Source organism: Henckelia pumila, chromosome 4 (assembly GCF_033568475.1).
Source record: "Henckelia pumila isolate YLH828 chromosome 4, ASM3356847v2, whole genome shotgun sequence".
In the NCBI taxonomy this organism is placed as follows: Eukaryota; Viridiplantae; Streptophyta; class Magnoliopsida; order Lamiales; family Gesneriaceae; genus Henckelia; species Henckelia pumila.
Window position 1 is genome coordinate 5,945,142 of NC_133123.1, and position 20,728 is coordinate 5,965,869.

Sequence of the window (20,728 nt, forward strand, 5' to 3'; positions counted from 1 at the left end):
CGTAAATCATTCCAGTTGTCATGCCTACTCGAGCCAATTCAGCCTTGATTTGAAAGATATATAGGAAATTTTCATAATTTATTGAACATAATTTATATACACGATTGATTCAAATACAAGATTAGAGTGAATATTGAGATTAATACATAAAATATGGAATTTCCATAAAAAAAAAAAGAAGAGATAATTAAGCTTGGTTATTTAGAATATACTGCGGGGTACGTAAGCGAATTTATTTCGAGGAAAGCACGATCGAACATTGCGAACAGTTTTCAACTCTTTGAACTTTTTTATTTTCAGTTCCCTTTCATGACTTCCATCTGGCTTCTACCCGTCTTCTGTTGCCAGCTGGCTATAATTTTCAATTTTACAATAATACGATAATATATATATATATATATTTATATATATATATATAATAGACTGCATACTTCTATTATAATGTTTAAATTTGGCTCGGAAATGAACTAAGAAATAACTGATTACAAGGGGATATTTTAATTTAATTTAACCGAAGAAATTGTTCAAAATACGATAATTTATTAATCATTGTAATTTGTTGGGTGTAAGTAACATATGGTATTATGATTATTCTAATTTTTCGAGGAATCCCTGCAACAAAATATATATAGGGATAGTACTTCCATCTGTTATAGCTATGCCGAACGTATAACGTATTAGCACATTCAGGATGGTCTTCGGACCTATTTCTTTGGTGGTCCATACGATAGTAGTCTTTAGGCGGGTGAGAAAGAGGTCGAGTTCATATTAATTATATCTTAATGTTAAATTGTTCAAAATTGATTTGATAGTAGCCTTTAGGCGGGTGAGAAAGAGGACGAGTTCGTATTAATTATACCTTAAAAGTTAAATCGTTCAAAATTGATTTGAAAATATGTTATTCATAAAAATATATTAGTTACTCTACGTGATCAAATTAAATTTAGGCACTTAAACACAAAATATGAGAATAATATCTTTATATTCGAATCTCATCGAAAGTAAATCATATTCACGACATACTATATTATAAAACTTCAAGTTTTTTAACATTTCCATAACTTCCTTAGTATTTATTTTTTATTTAATTTTTTAAACTACCGTTAATTTTTTTACAATACGAAAGTTTTATACTAATTTTTTTCTAAAAATTATATTTCGTAAATCTATTAAAAAAATGAAATAAGAAAAGTAGAGATCGCATTACGATTTCTCAATAATCGAGTTTCCAAATAATTGATTTTAAAACTTTAACAGTCGAACACTTTTTTCCGAGCAACTCGTATAAAAATTAATTGACACAAGCAATTAGTTCCTTTTTTTAATTGTTATTTGGGATGCAATCGCCAATCGCCAATCGCCATCCGCAACTTCCAACAAAAGAAAGCTGGATTTCGTAATCCAATATTTTCCAATGCTTAACCCAAATGGGAAAAAAAAATACAATTAATAAGCACACGTGTACTTTTATAATGATTGAATTGCTTAATTATATGAGATAATATACAAGCTTAATAACTGAAATAAATATTAATGATAGGGACGATCACTTGTTCTTTTGTAATATTTGATAAATTTCATTAAAAAAATTAAGAAATTGATAAGTTTCAAAAATAATAATACAAGGCTAATGTTATTAGGAATCAAGATTCGATGAAAGGAGTGGAGTTGACAACAATTCGTTTTGAGATAAATTTTCATATGTACCATAGTTTTACAAATGTTTGCATCTTTTCGATTTTTTTATAGACGGTTCAGATAATAATTTACCATGTATGATACTTATGACCTTCTTGTGCTATAGCATTGGAGTTTCGATCACTCTTTGATAACCAAACTTTTTAAACCATACAACATATGAAAAATACGGTAGCACATTCTGTAGCTCGAGAAGCTCTCTCTAAATTTTCAAATTTGGAATAGATTAGCAATCGTTTTTCACCTTGATTTTCAATTATTGTAGCTCACGGATTAGGTAGTATTTGGAAGAGCTTTTAAAAAACATTTCTCAACTTTTTCTTCACAAAAAAATGAATTTCGGTGAAATTTTGTGAAGACCTTACAAGTTTCGTCGTAATGGATGATCTATACTCTAAAAAAATTGATGTAGCCAAAAAAATACAAATACTGGTACGTAAGGTCTGTAGTCGGAACCTTGCAACGTAGAGCACTCACATAGCGTAAGGTGAACACGTAGCGTAGAGTGAACCTCGCAACGTAAGGTAAACACGTAGCATATAGTGAACCATTGCAACGTAGAGTTCTCACGTAGCGTAAGGTGAACACGTAGCGTAGAGTGAACCTCGCAACGTAAGGTAAACACGTAGCGTAGAGTGAACCCTGTAGCGTAAGGTAAACACGTAGCGTTGAACCCTGTAACGTAAGGTGAATCTTGCAGTGTAAGCTGAAACTTCGTGGATCGTCACCTGCGTCACAAACAAACGTTAGAGGCGTTGGGCGGTTTCTCGACGTAGGCACTCCGACGCTCAAGTCACCAAAGAGCACAATGATAATCTCTCAAAATAAGAAAGCTCAAGTTAAAAGAGAAAAAATGAGAATGTACCCTCGATATAAGATAGACACATCTATTTATAGATGTTTTAGGAGAAGCAAAGTTGTGTCATGCATTTTTTTGATCACTAGTAATAATAAAAAAAATCTCGGTGACTAGGCGTGCTCTGTGAGCCAGCAATGATAATAATTCTCATAACTTTGGAATTTTAGTATAATAATAAGTTAAAATGAATTTAAAATGTATCATTTTGAGTTGAATAAATAATTTCTTATTTTTACTTGGATCTACAAAATTTAAAACTGTCAATCAAGGCCCAAGATAGTGAAGCCCAACAAAATAAAGCCCAACGAAATAAAAAGATTTCGCGTCGGAAGTTGGAAGGCTCAGAATCTTCAAAGAAACGGACAAATTAGAATCCCTAATTTGCCCAACTTTACGAAATATTCGCAACAATTATGATTGTTTACCAAATGCATAAAAAAGTCTGATAATCAATGTTGAATTGAATATGCACTCCATTTCGATTGGTTCATGGCAGGCATGCTATGACTATCCTCTCCCGAAACATCTCCCTTTTCACAGCAAGGTGACACTGGATTCCAAACCCAGGAAAATACAGTGCAAAAACTGTAGCTTACTCACTCTCGCTGCCACAAACAGCTGCAGCAAGGAGCAAGAGAAGAAGCGCAATCGTTATTACTCGGAGAACACGAATTACTTGGATCAAGAAAAGCACAAGCTTTTTCAAGAGTTTTACTCTTCGTTTGAAATCCAGGAGCCTCAGTTTGAAGAAGGTGAAGAAGAGATAGGGTCTGTGATAGATTGGGGCATTCCATCGATCATGTGGTGGGCGGATTTCAAGGCTGCATTGGGGCAGAGGATTAATTTGGAAGGGATTACGTGTTCCGTGGGGATTTTATCCAAATACCGGCACTTGGTGATGCCGCATGCTAGTGTACCTGATATAAGGTATATTGATTGGGCTGAGCTGAAAAACAGTGGGTTTAAAGGCGTGGTCTTTGATAAGGATAACACTATCACTGTTCCTTACTCTTTAAGCTTGTGGGAACCACTTGCATCATCCATAGAACAGTGTAAATTCTTGTTCGGAGATAATATTGCGGTGTTCAGTAACTCTGCTGGTACTTTTAGAAACCTTCTAAAATTTGTCGTTACAAGTCTATTCTTTTAATTGAATGAAATATTTAGAGTACGAAATTTTAGGATTGCATGAGTATGATCCTGATGGTAGAAAAGCTAAAGCCCTCGAGGACGCTATCGGAATCAAAGTAATAAGGCACGGTATGTGTTTCCCTTTTCCTTTTGAAGCCTGCGATGCTGTTCTAAAATGCATCTACTTAGCCACTCTTGAATTTAATCAGGAAGTCAAATGGTTTCCATGCATCTACTTAGCCACTCTTGAATTTAATCAGGAAATCAAATGGTTCCCATGGATGACAACGATATTTGGATATCAAACTTATGTTTACATTAACACAGGGGGAAAGAAGCCAGGTGGAAATGCTGATGAAATCGAACAGAACTTTGGTTGTGAGTCATCAAAACTTATCATGGTGAGATCCTTGATTTGTGTCCAATTGATTTAGTTAATCTTCTGCTATTCTTTCTCTCTTGGGATTTCACGACATCAAGTGTATTAATTATCTGAAGGACAGGTGGGTGACCGGCCCTTCACTGATATTGTCTTTGGAAACAGACATGGTCTCTTCACGATACTGACTGAACCATTGAGTCATACAGAAGAGCCTTTGATTGTGAGGCAGGTTGGTCAAATGAACTTATTTTATCTCCCAAGAATCTTAATTTCAGCAAATTTAATGATTTCAAGCATAAAACGATTTGATTCAGAACTCATTCACGCTGAATGCCTATGAGAGAGATGCTTATGTAGTGGAAAGTAGAGTGTTTTTAGCTTCTGGATATCGATAATTTACAATGTACTGGATATTGGAATAGATTACAGCAGAGTTAAGTCCCACTTCTTGTTAGGTATCATTAGTATCTCAAATGAAAGTCTACGATTGAAGTTTGATGTCAGTGAACAATAATTTATTGGCTGTGATGGTGTTTACAACCTCCATATTTCAAATCACGCCAACCTTGCATATGATCCTTGCTATTTAAAACAAAATTTAAGCACAAGTGAATAGAGATGTTTATTGGGGACAAACATTATGGTACATGAAACTGGAAGAAAATGCGATCATTGTGTTACGGAAAAGTGGGATGAGTAGTTGATTTTGTCAAATATAGTGGCTGATGTGTATGGTTATAATTTCCTCAAAGATAAAATATGCAGGGGAGTGAGTGGTGAGTAGTGAGAAGTGAGAGTTTAAATCGATAGGAGTGTAAGTTGGTTTTATCGGTGCCAATATGATACACCCCGTTAGAATTGTTATTTTTGGGAGAAGTTGGGAGATGTTTACGGTACTCATTCCTGTTGTTTAGGTTGTTGGATTTTCACTTCAGATAGAAATGATTCCGTAGATGTTATCATTTTAGCTGATGGAAATATTGTACTTCAATCTTATGAAATTTACTTGGTCGATGCTTGAGCTTCCCCATGACTAGTTGCCATGCAGTAAAAGAATTCAAAAGAATATGAGTTCAAGTTGTGATGCAGGCTGCACAAATATAGTTCTAAGCATTAAGAAATCACTTCTTGCATTCTTTTTTGCTAAATGACTCCCTTGCCATGGTGCCTTAGTTTATTCTCTTTGTTTTCCCCTTAAACGTTATCACTGCAGTGGCTGTAGTTTTACAAGGAGACAATGTGAATCTGTTTCTGTTAAATTGCTTCTTGTATATAGTGTCCTAAAAATGAAAAGTGTCCTTCAATAAATTAAAGCAGTAATTGTAAAGATCGGTTCATTTTATATGTTTTTTTCCCAATTTGTTCTCTGTTACTTAGTATCTTGACTGATACAACTGGCAAAATCAGGTGGTAATTTTGAATATGGATACAAGCCTGAGTCTTGGCTTTTTAAATAGTCATCTGCATCTCTCCTCATGCATTACTTCTTTCCAGCTTTATGCAATACCTTTTTCGCAGAACCTTGACTGATAGAACCAATGTCTGACAGGTGAGGCTGCTTGAAGTGGCTATTGTTAAGAGATGGTCTGAGAAAGGCTTGAAGCCAATCACTCATAGGCTTCTTACCGAACCGACGAAGTGTGTAAGTGATAAACCACTCTGATACATGTTTTTGTTACTTAGGAACACAAATCTTTCTTTATTTATTTGCTCTTACTGTTTATTCAAGATATCTTGAAGCAGATTAAGAACAAACTGTATGTGACATTGCCTTGCACACAATACCTTGTGAGAAATATATTTATGGATCTCGTTCAGTATTCTGTCACACCATAGCTCTTTCTGGTCTCTTTACAATTATTCTTAAAAGAAATTAGGTGCAAATGTGAGCAATCTAGCTTACTATATTACATTTCTTAATGATAAATTTCATTTTATATATTTTTCTTTTTGCATAGCATTCAGTCATCATGTGTCCATACTTGCAAGTAACATTGAACTTGTGACTCGCGATCTCTCATCATGCCAAGTCTAAGTTCAGTATTATCTGGATTACACGATGACATGATGTGCTTTGGAGAAAACTAGGTTGAAATGTTAAATGCTAGTTGTCAGAAATAGACTTCAACTTTAGAATGTGCGAGAGGACTAAAGTGACGTATTACTTTTTATATAATTATTCTGTTGCTTGTCTGTCAGGACTAATGCGCCATGTTTGTCATAAACATGTCTTGTATGTGTCCAGACATTAGTCATTATGTAAGAAGACTTATATATAATATGACTTCAAAGATGATTTGAGTACATATTTCGAACAATATTGGGTTCATGGCAATTTGGGAGAAATCTTGATGGGCATTCCTTGAGAAGGGAATGGAAGTGGATCACTAGCAATTGGCTCATCAGGATTTACCAAGGACCAGTCATAACGTGTTACTACATAGTGCACAAATATGAGGATATTTAACTTTGCCAACTGGTATCCTGCGCATAGTCTAGGTCCTCCTCCGAATGGTACAAAGGCATATGGTTGAATTGGCTCTTCGAATCTACTTGGATTAAAACTCAAAGGATCTTTGAAATACTTTGCATTGTGATGTGTTCCATATGTAGTCCAAAGCACCTGTATCAAAGGATAGCAATATGGTTTAAATGCACAGACCTTAAATATTGTGCTAGTCAATTTAACTTTAGGGCCTTCTATAATTAAGAATAAACAACTCTTCCAGATCCCTAGTTTTACTTATGTTAATCGTTGATCACTTAATGTCTGCCTCAGAGATCTCAGAGTTCATAAGTTTCTTGATTAAATGAACTTGTCGATGGGGATTTCTTACCGAACTAATCATCTTAACTAAAACAAAAACGTGTGATTTTGCAGATTTAACCTTCCTTTCTGTTTATTTTCTTTAGTTTAAGGTTACTTATGAGAATCCAAATTCGATCAAATATAATGTAGTTACTCCTGGCGTAGTATTTCCTTTAATATTGTATTATAGGAGGTTGTATCTCCACACTCCAGCATCTATTTAAAAGCTTTTTACCTTCCATCCTCTTGGAATTGTGAAGCCTTCATATTCAATATCATCAATTGCCTTTCTGAAAGATCCGAAAATGGGAGGGAAAATCCTCATACTCTCCCTTGCTACTTGCCAGGTATATGTCATCTTCTTCGTATCTTCATATGTTAATGTTTCATCCCCATTTTTGCTTCTCAAAATCTCATCATGTTCTAACATATATATGATAAGAGAAACAGAACATGTTAGTTGACTAAATGACAAAAATTAGATTGTTTTCAGTATTCACAACGTGGCACTTATGCTGCAGATAGCTTGAGTTATCTGAATCTACTATGAATAAAGTATTTGTAAGTTTTACCATAGTATTTTTTGAACCTAAAAGATACCTTTAAGAAGGTAAGAGTAGCAAGTTGGATGAAGAGCCAACATCCTAAATGTCATGGCAATGGCAAAAGACGTGGTGTCATGTGCTGCAAATACAAGCAAAACTATATTATCCAACACTTCTGATTCACTTATCCCGCCATGAATAAGTTCTGCAACTAATCCAGAAAGTAGATTATCTTCTTCCTCTGCTGCCCCCCTCTCTCCCTCCAGTTCCATATCAAATCTCTTCTTCCGAATAACATCAACCAACATCTTCTCTATATCCTTGCGTGCTTTCTTAGCCCTTGAGAACTTCGATCCTGGAACATTAATAGGTGCAGCAAACACACCTTCTAATACCCTTTCGAAAATCTCCAACATCCCTGGTTTCACCTCAATTCCAAGAAAACATTTCAACACAATTGAAAATGTCAAAACTTTTGTCAAATTGTAAAGACTGATGGTTTCTTTGCCACCATCCCAGTATTTTTCAAAGTGAATTTTAACCATCCTGCATATTTTTGGCACCAGAGATTCCAGACCAGAAGAATTGAGACTTTTGGCCACGATCCCATGCAGAAAATGATGCTTCTCCCCTTGCTTTTCCATGATCGAATTCGTTCCCATTAGCTGCACTGATGAAGCAGGCCACGAGCTTATAACTAACTTGAACTCGTTTGACAGAAAAAACTTATTGGCTTCTGCTCCATTAACCACAACTGTAGGGTATCCCATAAGCCTTGTTTTGAATGTTTTCCCATATTTTCGGATCCGGGGTCCAACAAAATCTTCGTATAGTTGGTTCTTCCTTTGTGCTTTGTAGAAATCTAAGGTTTCACCAATCCAGGGCCATCCCATTTGGCCTGGAGGAAGCTTCCTGCTTTTGTGCTTGGTCCAGTTATATCGTATCAAGAAAAGGGCTAAAATGATGGGAAAATTAACTAAAAACAATGGAGAAGTAACAAAATTCATGAATGAAAAAGACATGAATAAGATTGAGGGCGAAAGATTCAGATTGTTTTTTCCCTTTAATTTGTGCTCTGAATTAGCGTTTGGACTATGGTTAATGCTGCTGGTAATCTTGTTTATATATGCTATGCATGAGAAATCTGTAATAGAATATTATTATTAATTTTGTCTGAACAAGGGTTGAAAATTGAAGAATAAAATAAATTATTTGGACAGCACATCCAAATAGTGATTAAATTCGTGATCACAAGGGTATCCCTAGAGATCTGGTTTTTCTTATAATTAATTTAGATGGAACTCGAATCTTTACACACTGATGTGATTATAGTCAAGATTTGAAGAAGGAATAACTAATACATAAGGGTTCTGAATTATTTTAATTTGGGTGATTTCATTTTTAGGAAGTAAAATAAAATGAGTTATGTTACATGTACACGTTAAGTTACACATACTGTTACACGTTATTTTTTAAATTACAAAATTATCTCATATACATTAACTAATGGAAAAATCTCTTCATTGAGATATTTGTGGGACTTAAAAAGTAAAGTGTAACCGAATGTGTAATTGAACATTTACATGTAGCATTTTTCAAATATTAAACATGTAGATGTGAAATTTTGATTCCTTTTCTTCTTTACGAAAACATAAAATAAAAATGATAGGACTTGGGTGTCGAATAAAGTGTCGGGTACTTTGTGCGAAGACACTGCAAGATATGTTATTAAAACAATCATGCATATGTAGTGGATCTGCATGGGATGTGGACAGCATTGTTGACGGTCCGGATTGAAAAATTTTGCCGAAAATTAGATACAATTTATTAGAACTTAATTTATCAAAAAAATCAATAATTTGGGCTTAATCTGTTGGTATCGTTTGGCTCGTAGATATGATAAAAAAATATGATATAAAAATAATAGATTAAAGTATATGGAGATATAACAATTTATAATCTTTGTAGAATTTGTGTCAAATAAGAGTATATTTTTTCATTTTAAATGTTTGGGAATAAATCGATAATAATAATAATTATTATAATAAATAAAATGGTCAAATTCTACTTCAGGGTTGGAATAATGCTGAAATCTCTAAAGATTAGTGAATCTTACCAAAATGTTTAGATTATATTTCATTAATACAGCCCGCTTCACATGTCGGTGATTTAGTCGCCCAACCAGAGACATACCAACAGTAACACATGCTCTGTTGGTTGGTATTTGGTCATACTTTATTTGCATATATATTAGATTTATTTTATGTAAGTTTATAAGATTTGTCTCAAAACAAAACACATTATATCTTTCCATTATCAAAATTAGTATTTTATGTGTTATCATCATCTTTACTTTGGTGGTTGGCTTCCCAACTGGTAAAAGTTACATCTCCACCTTTTTCTTGTCAGATTTTACAAGCTCAACTTAATCCACTGATTGGATCCTATTATTCGCAATAATTTGTACACACCATTATTATTATTATTATTATTATTATTATTATTATGATAAAAACTCTCGTCAAATCTTCTTTAATTTGATGAGACAAATGTTTTACTCGACTCCACTTATTAAAAAATATTAGTTTTTGTTCAGCTGCTATTACTTTTCTCATGATATAAAACAACTTATAAGTTCTATGAGCTTATAAGTTATTTTAAGAGTTTATAACTTTCAGATCTTATAAAAAATAAGCTCTTAAAGTGTTTGGATTAATTTATTTTAAAAAATTTAAAGATATTGATGTGTTTAATATTATAAAATATTTTTATTGTCAAAATTACCAAAATATTAATCCTTTGAAAGTAACGTAAATAATAATATATATATACAAAAATATTTTTAAATTTATCATAAATGTTAAACATATATTTAATATATAATATTGATATACAATATATTATATGATGCACACACGATGATGTTGTGTACACTATTATTTAAATTTAAACTCCTTATAGTAAGTGACTTTTAATATGTTGGTGAAATTTTATTATTATTTTAAATTTTATAAGTTGGTGAATCTTTTTTATAATTTCAAAAGTATCCTTTAGTCTCTCAATTTATATTCTAACTTTTCTCTTTTCATTATATTTTTCTCTACTACAAATTTTATTTGAAACCCGATTCTCATTATATTTCTTTTATATATTATTTTTTTCTCCATTTTTTAATACATGTCATATGCATCGTATCTGTCACGAGCCGCTGATGTACATGTATTATACATATGCTCGGGACCTTATGTTTGTAGGTCATTAGACATGGTCTGCGCTATACATGTAGCTTAGTGAAAGTTCTATTGGGAGGATAATAGCATGCAACTTGCAAGTGAATATAAGCGATTATTCATTAAAAACATCACGCGTTTTCAAGTCAAATAGTACCCAAAAAAAATTTTGAATCTCCAATTTTTTTTATATATGTAGACCAGTGTAACACAAGCAAAAAACAGTAGTCAAAAGAGGGGCCATTGACAGGGATGAAAGCTCAGAATTCAAAGGATTGAAAATATATATTCATTTACGATAAGAATTGAATGTGGCCTCTATAATTTTTTCCAACTCCTTCACCTACTTCTCTGCCACGCTCATTACTCCGATTAAATTCATACATTACACCTAATTTATTTTCATCACTGTGTAGTAAAGTTCAATTGCCCCTCATTTGATACCCACACTAGGTAATCAGATTTTTTATGTGGTCCACATGTCCCTAATTAAATGAGTTATTATCAATGCATAATTAATTATATTAGGAAGTTCATTTGAAAACCAAACAATTTGAGAATTATAATTCCAAGTTCTTTAAATACCAAATGTATTTATTATTACAAATCAAATTGCTCGCTCATAATTAATTAATCGATATCCATGAAATGCATGCATGAATCATGATGCATGTGGCCAATATAATAATAAAGAAAAAAATACACGGATAATTGAACCAAAACGATATGAGAAGATTTTAATTTTTCCGACTCGATCGGCCAGAAATGGACTATTATTCTATCCATGTTACGTATGTGAAAATAGAAATGCATGTTACGTTGTGGAATGACTTCGCAAATTTCTTCTCTATATTTGCTTTCACCTTTCTTAAGTTGAAGTTGGTTTTGATAATATATTTTACGTATCATAGTTTACTAGTTTAGAGATTCTATATATAGATAGAGACTTTATTCTATATTTTATATAATATTTTACGCAAGGAGCTGGTCCCAAGTTCAATAGGATACAAGGCTAATTTGTGTTGAAAGAAACCAAGCAATTAAGCAAATGAGCGAGCTTGAGCAATGCGCCACAAGCTTATATATATGTGCAAACGAGATATATGCCATTCATTAACAAGAAAATTCACTTTTCAAATGGAAATGGTAGAAAATCATGAAAGATTAAAACCTGTTTCCCCCTCCGTCCAAAATATAAATTCACATTTTTTTCATCCATCCCAACTATAGTTTATTTTTTTATATTTAATATTATTTTATCTATTCTTTTACTACTAATCTATTTCTAACAGATTTTGTTTATCCTATTAAACATTAATTAAATAAGGTAAAATTGAATTGACCCTACTCCAAGGACCACGTATAGTATGATGTCTGTTAACCCAAAAAAGTTGGGATGTGAAATGGGTAAAAACTAGTCAAACATTTAGGCAAACACTTGACAACATTTTACAAGGTGTTGGGATAAAACAAAAAATCAATATAATAATTTCATTCCTCAAAATCTCATAATATATTAAATACAAAATCCTGAGTAAATGTATGTAAGCAACAATTACAATATATTTGAGGTATCTTTACTATTATTCAAAAATAGTATACTGGTTCTCATGAGTCCTAGTGCCACCCAATAAATGGAAAAAAAAAAAAAAGAAGATCAAATTTATGTGTGATTTTTATACTATCATGATTAGTATTTGAGGTATCATGCTGAAACTAAGCGCGCGAAGGTTTTCGAGTTGCAAGGCCAAGAACACACTCTGAGAGTGGAATAGAATTCTTTTTCGATAAATAAAAAAAAGTAAAAACAGTACGTACTAGGGAGATTTAAATGCGCCTGCAACACATACAACTAACCACATACTTGTTTACCTGCTTATATTTACTTCTGTCTCTGATGATCACTCTTTATATACACTGCTGCCTCTTTGGATCCTTCCTCATCTCCGAGCAGCACTCTTTCTTCCTCTATTTTTCTTCAAACCCATTGGAATTAGTTTCTTGAAATTAAGACTGCAAAAAATGGAGAGGTTGAAATGTAAGCATGCGATGCTGCTTCTCATGTGGGCTGCATTGCTTTCCCAAAGCTTGCTCAATATTCCTGTCATGTCTGCAGCAAGTTTTGAGGATCAGAAAAACTACTATCCTCCAATATCAGGTCATTCTCAGACATATATAAGCTCATTCATGCACAACTAAATTTATTACGTCGATGCATGTTTCTTGACGCATGCTTGAAAGAACTTTCAGTGATCAAGAAATTACAATGAAAGGGAGTGAGTTTTAACATTTGAATGCAAAAAAAAAAACCCTTTTCTGATTCACACGAGTGTTTCAAGTACATTGGCGAAATCATCTGTGTTTTTCGTGTTACAGGATCATACACCCCTCCATCACAAGGTTCAGGAGGTGGCCATGCAACTCCAACACCTTCTCATGGTGGCGGCAGCGGTGGAGGTTCTACACCAGCCAACTGCGGTACCCCACCGAGCGGCGGACATCACCGAAGTAGTCCATCTACTCCAAGTGGAGGCGGCGGATACCACTCCCCTCCCACCTCAACCCCTTCCCCAACGACTCCGACACCAGGTAGTGGAACTTCCCCAACCACCCCAGTCGTCAACCCTCCAATCGTCACCCCGGGGACTCCAAGCACTCCCGGTGTCACAATTCCGTCACCTCCATTTTCCTTTGGTCCAACCTCTCCACCTTTTACTTGCATGTAAGTAACCACTTGAATAAATATATATGATTCAAAATATCTTCGGGTCAGAAGAAAGGCAATATTTAACTCACTTTACCCGCAAATTGCAGTTTCTGGAGGAATCACCCGACACTGGTATGGGGATTAATTGGGTGGCTTGGAACAGTTGGCGGACCAGTAAATGGAGGAACAATTGGTGGCACATTCGGTGTGCCTACTGTACCTGGATTTAGTCCCAACATGAATGTGCTTCAGGCTCTTTCAAACACACATACCGATGGCTATGGAGAACTTTACAGGGAAGGTACTGCAGCTTTCCTCAACTCCATGGCACACGCCAGGTTCCCTTACTCAACCACACAAGTCAGGGATAGTTTCATTGCGGCCCTTAGCTCAAACAAGGCAGCATCAGCTCAGGCAAAGCTCTTCAAGCAGGCTAACGAGGCTAGAACTTAACCAAGAAAATCTGAAAAGCACTCAAATTCTTTTATGTTATGGATCACTATTTCTGTCATGTTAGGTTTGGTTCTTTGCTGCATTTCCAATATTGTTTGTGTGAAGTCCTTTAGAACGAGATTGTTTACTTTACTGTAATGTCATAGAATCAAGATGGATACCGACCTTATGCTTTCTTATTATAATAATATTAGTTGTTTGCTTGTATTCCATATTTCATCTATATTTCTGATTCAACCGTTTACTTTTCTACGACATTGAGAAACACAGATTTGTCCTCAAGACAGTTCCAGTCTTTAAAGCAAGAAAATGAATTCTTACAGTATACAAGTTGCATATATAGAACATAGTAATTTTTTAATGAATTCAGATTAAACTAGGCATGGCAACGTGGTGGATGTTGCAAGATCTACAAAGAAAGTGGAAAAATATGCTAACCATATATTCATCACAGGCGTGGGAGATATTAATTAATTAATTGACAGGTGAGAAAGTAATTGACCTTACCTTCCAAATGTATGTAACAATATATAAATTTTTACATGCATCATGAATAATTCATGATGCCCTTCATATAAGAATTTGTTATTATTCCTTTCATGATGATTGTACGTATGAGATGATATTTAATTAAGCTTGAGAAGTTCTCTCATGAAATGTTTACTAATTGTTAGGGCTTCCCTACTAATAACCCATAATTTGAATTAGTTTCATGTTAGCTCAAATCTTGCTTAATTTATATATTAAGAAATACGCCATCCTTTGAATTAATTAATTAGGTTTCAGAGTAGCTCAAGTATTGTTAATTATACTAACTTTGAATTAATTAATAAGCCAATACTAGTTCAAATATCAAATATATTGATTATATCATAGAGCTGCCCAAATATTTATCACTGGTATTGATGGAAGGAATAAATGCAGATACAACTACAAAATAAAGTTGGTGATAGTGGCTAAATTATAAACAGAGTGACACTACAAATCTAAGCGGTTGAGCTGAAACATGAAAATAAATGTTACATGGTTTATGTCATGCAGCAAATGCTAGTGTCAGCCATCATGCAAGATTCTTGAAGTAAAATAAGGGGTTACTGTCACAAATAATAACAGGAGCTTCACTTGTGGAGAACCATAAATTGTGGAGCTTAACTCTCACATCTGGGACTATATTGACTTGCTTTAGCCTGCAGCTCCACCATCCAAATCTCTCTGCATGTCATGGGATTTCCTCAAACCAGATAAAACCAGACCTTCACAGCTTGATAATACAATAATGAGGCCAGCAATCGATAAACAGCAAATCTTTCTATCAAAGTATTTCAGTATATTCTAACATAAAGGTGGGTGCATGGGTAAGGATGATATTTAATTAATGTAGAGACAAGTTAATGTAGAACAGAAGTCCTAGTTATGGTTAGACTGCTATTGAGAATTGATGCCAGTCTTCATTTTTTTTTCTTTTTATTGGGACTGATGCAGTGCATAAGGAAAGGAGACTCCACAATTGTTTATACAAGACTATTGATGAATGGAATTGGGACCATGGGAACCAATAGATATTGCTACACGTGTGGCATTCAAACTTCATGCAGATATTTATCTCCCTTTCATTTTCTGCTAGATTGCAGATTTCTTCCTCACAAGCATGTTATCTCATATTTTAGCAACTATTTAGAAATCAGCTTTCACTGAACGCAATGCATTTCATGCCTTGCAAGTAAAAGGCCAATAGCCTGATGTCAGCTTCTACTGTGCTTATAAAGATCTTGACCAAATGACTACGGACACATATTTCGTCCTTAGTGGTGCCAGATAAGAAAGAAAGAGTGCCACCATTCATACTTCAGCCTTACCCAATTATCAAACATTATCCCTTGTCGAATGTGGAAGTAAAGATTGGACTTATAATCGTCGACAGTGGAATTCATATATGTTATGGGATATTTAACTTTAGCACTTAAAAGATATTTGATCTAAAGCTGTGTTCAGAGGTTTCTTAAAAATCAGTCCACCTGACGAGCTCAAGGGTTACCTTGGGTCTTGGGTAAGACATAGTCCTAATTGTGCAACTAGGCAACAAAAGTTTTCCGTTCAGATATGAAACCGTGTCTACTTTTTGGTATCTAATTTGTAGGCGAGTATAAAATAACAAGATTTCGATCAGCAACCAATGGATTCCGTGGCACATCTATATCCAGATGACATGCAAGTCCAGAATGACACCAACTGCCACAGCATTGATCATAAGGGGAGGTAAAGCTTGTTAACGGTAAGCATCTTTAGCATTTCAAGCTTAGGAACACTTGCAAGCATGTGTTTATACAACCGTAAGATCTCTCTATATGTTTAAAATTAGGGGGAGTTGTTTCTACAGTGGATCCTCCATTCATCTGGTGTATTAAGCACCATTTTAAAAAAATGATTAAAACAAGAAACAAAATTACAATAATACTTCATAAGTTACATGAGTGATGCCATTTCATTGGTAAAGTGACTGCTTGCTGTCAAATTAAGAAAAAGCATGGCACAAATCATCCGCCAAAATATGAAGTTATTCCTCGCCAAATAAACACATACGTAAAAATACAAACACTGTTTACAGCTATCATTATCATTCTCTTAGCTCAAACTGTAAGCAAGGTAGTTCTAACAATACAAATCCAACGACAGCAGATATGGTGTGCCGAAATTAGAGATTCATTCAAAGATTGTACAATCGAAACAAATAAATGTATTTGTCAACAATTTAATGTAAATATATCTCCTAGTACTTTCTAAGAAGATGGATCAAATTACTTCACCAATTATTTTAACAAACAGTTAGAGCAACAAGACTCTGTCTCAAGGCAGCAAGTCTACTCAGCATGTGAAGATGTATGGAGTCTCTAACTTTCGCATCAGAAACTAACTGGCCAGTTTCAAGCTAAAACTCGTTAAAACTTCTGCTTGCACAACTCACAAATTTGGATAGAGGAGATAAATATAAAACGATGTTCTGTTGCTCCAATCTTGAATCAATTTCAGGTCATGACAGAAACATCATGTACAATTCTTGCCCAGGTAGAAGGAATGCAGAATGTGACAGGTGAGCATCAACTCTTATGAGATTCAAACCAGTCAAAGATTTGCTGAGACTGTATGCTGGTCATTTCATGATATGCAAATGCAAGATTCATTTCCTCTTGAATGTGATTGACCAATGATTTATCTGGAAGAAGGATATTTCTCTCCTCGAGAGCAGTTTTCCATGGTATTGCGCGCCCATCGTCCCTCATGTAACCTTTCTCATCGATAAAACCTCGGTCCTGAAAAACTTTGAACAATTTTGCTGACAGCGATTGCTCAATACCAGGAATTCTGTTGGCAAATAATTCAGGGGTCAAAGGGAATTCCATGCACTTAATTTCAGTAACATCAATTCCCATCCCACTCATAGCCATCATATACTTCTCAATCCTCTGTTTCCTCGTTTCATCTTTGGGCATGTGCACAAAAAGTGTAGCAGGGTAGTCCTTTGTGATATCTAAATGATTAAACTCGCCTTCAGCAATCATTAAAGAAATACCTTTGAATCGTACCTCCATGGCAAGCACAGAAACAAAATATCCACCAGAGGATGCACCTAATGCAAATAAAGGAAGCTTTCCTAGCATTCTCTCAGCCACCCACCATTGAATAATATCTTTAGCAATCCATCTTTCCTTCCTAGGTGCCCAACAACGTCCTTTACTTGATATGGCAAGGACAGCAAATTTTCTAGCCAAAGCATGAAGCACTATGAGCCTCTCCTCAGGCAAACCAACACAAGTTGGGCAATTGGGGGACGTATCCCAAAAGTTCGCTGCTCTGCCATTACATCCATGAGCCAAGAAAAGAACTGCCTTGGGTGAGTTGGGTATCTGCCAGATTAAATCGGTCCCGTTCCTAAACTCCACTGTGGGATCTAATCGAACTAAAGAGTCAAAGCTATTCCATTTTTGGCTCTGAAGCTCGGGAATTGAACTGGATCTATAGCCTATTTTCCCAAACATAACAAACAATGACACCATTAACAAAACCAGAAACAAAAGAAAAACTGAAAGCTGAGTATTTCCCGCACTTCTTGAATGGTTCAGTAATCTGTTTCCGCGCCTACACATGGCTGAAAACCACATATTATAACATGAACATTACATGACCGAAAAATACTCCAAAAAATCAAATGGAAGTTGAAATCCGACGTAGAATAAAAATTATTCTCATTTCCTTGAAACTTTAAAGGTTGCATTTCTTCCTATGAATGAGATTTGAATCATTAAAAATAATCACATTAAACCATCAAGTCAGCTCATAGTTTTAGTTGTCATATATTTCATCAAAGAAGTCAAATTTTCACAGTGCAAGATGAGAATTCAATAACAACTAAACTTGACAAACAAAATTTTTTTGAAAAAATAAAAATCGGAGGCTGAATTGCTACGAACCGAGAAACAAATAAATCGATTCAGGAGCATTTAGTTGATAATCACAATCACCTGGAAGCATAATCAATCAGCGGTATTAATACGAAACGCGAAATGGATCCAGATTCGTTTGATTGCGAAGAAAGATTTTTTTTTAAAAAAAAAATTATTACTCTTTGAAGTCAAAACATTGTCCAGTCGGGTACTTTGGATGGGCTATTACATGGGGCTCTGTACAATGGCTGGCCCATGGGCTATCGATAGTCTACACAGGCCGAAAATTCCTGCTTAATGGATTTGTTCCTACTTGTTTGGGCATGTACGATGTGTGGCCACATATGGATTGAAGATTTGAAGTCAACAGTAATTAATTATAATTAATATTGGGTAACTTCAAAATAATACTAGAGCTTGCCTTCATATCTTATTGCTAAATGTCTCGTTGGCTTAATTTTTTTGAAGTTGTATATATGAATTTGGATATTTGAGTTAGTTTTTTGGGTGGAGTTGGTTTCAGTCCATGATGTTTAACACTTATATTTCAACCGTGGTCCAATATTTAATTTCTTTCAGAGCGAATTATACATATATATAATATTTGTATCCATATGATGGAAAATTTTATTTATGAAATGATTGAATAAAAATCTTGCTCTCGAACACCTAATATTGCATACATAAATTTAAATTTGGGACCGAATGGCATGTTGTAGGGTTGGAATGAAGGAGGGCATGATGTAAAACGAGAAGATGGCGAGGATGGCTCTTTTGTTGACAAGTTGGCCAACCAAATTATTTGATCCCCACGTTTCACTCATTATTATTATTATTATTATTATTATTATTATTATTATTATTATTATATATATATCCTATTTTCCCCCTATAAAGTGGCTGATGCACTCACAAATACACACTTCGCTTCTTTCAATTCCAAAAATTATATGTTCCAGTGATCATAATTACATCATATAACATAAATATCAAATATGATCTCATTTATTTCTTTATAATATACATTTTAAGCCTATTATATATTATATATATATATATATATAATATATATATTTCAAAGCCCGAAATGTGTGGGGCGTTGTTTAGTTATTCTCCTCTCATGTAAGTGGCGTTTCCATATAATCAGCTCCGACACTTACCATGTGATGTAAACTCGTTGTTCTGTGTGTAACGTTTCTGCCATCAATTAATTTTCTTGACTTTTATAGGTTCATTTCATGTTCATTTCAGTCGTACATCTTTAAGATAAGACTTCAATATAAATATATCACGTTGTCTCGGCAATGCTCACATAAATATTTACGGTCGACGTTCATCATATCAAATATGTATATATAGATACCGTTTGGTATCATGGATGAGATGTACGATAAATAAATAAAAACATGATGAGATGTGGATAAGCAAGACATAAATATAAATAATATGTTGTTTTGTATGTTTTTGATTTTGTAGGATTATTGTGTTTATCTAATTATCATTGTCAATTTTACACAATTTCACTTATATGACACTCATCCTCCAATAATATCATGGCTTGAGAGATATTTATCATCAAACATACATCTAATGTTATACTGGGCCTTGAGATATCATTGAGTTAACAAAAAAATGAGAGAAACATGAGATGAGTAAAATTTTGTGTTTCATCTCACTTTCATCAAATGTATCAAACGATACCATAATGTGGTGACGAAATATGTATTATCTTTTATATTTTTAATAGCATCGACCAATTATTTTTAAATCAAATAAATGTGAATACTTAACAAAAAAATTATAATAAAACAAAATGTTTAGTTGATGTTTAATCTCTATAATATCGTTTGGTACATTGGATGAAAGTGGGTGATCCATAAAAATTTTCTCATCTCATCTTTCTTTCATTTTTTTGTTAAATCAATGTCATTTCATGGCCCGATATGACATTAGATGTGGGTTTGATGAAAAATTTCTTTCAATCCATGATATTAGTGGAGGATGGGTGTTATATATGTGAAATTGATAAGGACAACTAAGATATTCTATAATAATAAACACAAAAATCCTACAAAATTAAAAACATACAAAACAACATATTACTCATATTGGATACCGTTTGGTATCATGGATGAAATGTACGATAAATGAATAAAAACATGATGAGATATGGATAAGCAAGACATAGTTATAAATAATATGTTGTTTTGTATGTTTTTTATTTTGTAAGATTATTGTGTTTATTCTCTTAATTGTCATTGTCAATTTCACACAATGTCACTTATATGACACTCATCCTTCATTAATATCATGGGTGGAGAGGTATTTGTCATAAAATCTACATCTAATCTCATACCGGGCCATGAGATATCATTGGATTAACAAAAAAATGAGAGAAACATGAGATGAGTAAAAATTTGTGTCTCATCTCACTTTCATCTTATGTACCAAACAGTACCTTTATGTATTACTTAT

The 20,728-nt window shown here is 33.9% G+C and overlaps 4 protein-coding genes across 7 annotated transcripts; 2 read left to right on the forward strand and 2 right to left on the reverse strand.

Moving 5' to 3' along the window:
• The first annotated feature begins 2,926 nt into the window (after positions 1-2,926).
• LOC140894379 (phosphatidylglycerophosphate phosphatase 1, chloroplastic/mitochondrial) lies at positions 2,927-9,899 on the forward strand. Of its 3 annotated transcripts, none has more exons than XM_073302886.1 (6): positions 2,927-3,657; positions 3,740-3,817; positions 4,016-4,089; positions 4,192-4,299; positions 5,620-5,712; positions 9,834-9,899. In XM_073302886.1, the coding sequence occupies exons 1-6, from the start codon at positions 3,024-3,026 to the stop codon at positions 9,882-9,884; spliced, it is 1,038 nt and encodes a 345-aa protein (XP_073158987.1). In that variant the 5' UTR covers positions 2,927-3,023; the 3' UTR covers positions 9,885-9,899. The 3 variants fall into 3 exon arrangements, with proteins under 3 accessions (XP_073158987.1, XP_073158989.1, XP_073158988.1); XM_073302888.1 differs by lacking the exon at positions 9,834-9,899 and adding an exon at positions 6,270-6,290; XM_073302887.1 differs by lacking the exon at positions 9,834-9,899 and having other exon boundaries at positions 5,620-5,890.
• Positions 6,270-9,819, reverse strand: LOC140894378 (taxadiene 5-alpha hydroxylase). Its single transcript, XM_073302885.1, has 3 exons — positions 7,480-9,819; positions 7,115-7,302; positions 6,270-6,693 (listed from the first exon to the last, which is right to left on the reverse strand). The coding sequence occupies exons 1-3, from the start codon at positions 8,444-8,446 to the stop codon at positions 6,397-6,399; spliced, it is 1,452 nt and encodes a 483-aa protein (XP_073158986.1). The 5' UTR covers positions 8,447-9,819; the 3' UTR covers positions 6,270-6,396.
• A 2,564-nt stretch (positions 9,900-12,463) lies between the features above and the next one.
• Positions 12,464-14,021, forward strand: LOC140866248 (uncharacterized). Its single transcript, XM_073271195.1, has 3 exons — positions 12,464-12,812; positions 13,031-13,376; positions 13,469-14,021. Exons 1-3 carry the CDS (start codon positions 12,677-12,679, stop codon positions 13,812-13,814), a joined length of 828 nt encoding a protein of 275 aa, XP_073127296.1. The 5' UTR covers positions 12,464-12,676; the 3' UTR covers positions 13,815-14,021.
• A 2,381-nt stretch (positions 14,022-16,402) lies between these two features.
• On the reverse strand, positions 16,403-18,391 carry LOC140866182 (uncharacterized). Of its 2 annotated transcripts, none has more exons than XM_073271093.1 (2): positions 18,332-18,391; positions 16,403-17,958 (listed from the first exon to the last, which is right to left on the reverse strand). In XM_073271093.1, the coding sequence occupies exons 1-2, from the start codon at positions 18,339-18,341 to the stop codon at positions 16,910-16,912; spliced, it is 1,059 nt and encodes a 352-aa protein (XP_073127194.1). In that variant the 5' UTR covers positions 18,342-18,391; the 3' UTR covers positions 16,403-16,909. The 2 variants fall into 2 exon arrangements, with proteins under 2 accessions (XP_073127194.1, XP_073127195.1); XM_073271094.1 differs by having other exon boundaries at positions 16,403-17,832; positions 18,332-18,390.
• Between the last annotated feature and the right edge of the window lie 2,337 nt (positions 18,392-20,728).

Excerpts from the sequence above, each read along its gene's own strand:
- LOC140894379 (XM_073302886.1), top strand. The coding sequence starts at position 3,024 with ATGCACTCCATTTCGATTGGTTCATGGCAGGCATGCTATGACTATCCT. Across the intron at positions 4,090-4,191 it reads AGTCATCAAAACTTATCATG|GTGGGTGACCGGCCCTTCAC; the intron begins GTGAGATCCTTG and ends TCTGAAGGACAG. Across the intron at positions 5,713-9,833 it reads TTACCGAACCGACGAAGTGT|ATTTTACAAGCTCAACTTAA; the intron begins GTAAGTGATAAA and ends TTTTCTTGTCAG.
- LOC140894378 (XM_073302885.1), bottom strand. The coding sequence starts at position 8,446 with ATGTCTTTTTCATTCATGAATTTTGTTACTTCTCCATTGTTTTTAGTT. Across the intron at positions 7,303-7,479 it reads CTACTCTTACCTTCTTAAAG|AACATGATGAGATTTTGAGA; the intron begins GTATCTTTTAGG and ends TATATATGTTAG. Across the intron at positions 6,694-7,114 it reads CAATTCCAAGAGGATGGAAG|GTGCTTTGGACTACATATGG; the intron begins GTAAAAAGCTTT and ends CCTTTGATACAG.
- LOC140866248 (XM_073271195.1), top strand. The coding sequence starts at position 12,677 with ATGGAGAGGTTGAAATGTAAGCATGCGATGCTGCTTCTCATGTGGGCT. Across the intron at positions 12,813-13,030 it reads CTACTATCCTCCAATATCAG|GATCATACACCCCTCCATCA; the intron begins GTCATTCTCAGA and ends TTCGTGTTACAG. Across the intron at positions 13,377-13,468 it reads TCTCCACCTTTTACTTGCAT|TTTCTGGAGGAATCACCCGA; the intron begins GTAAGTAACCAC and ends CGCAAATTGCAG.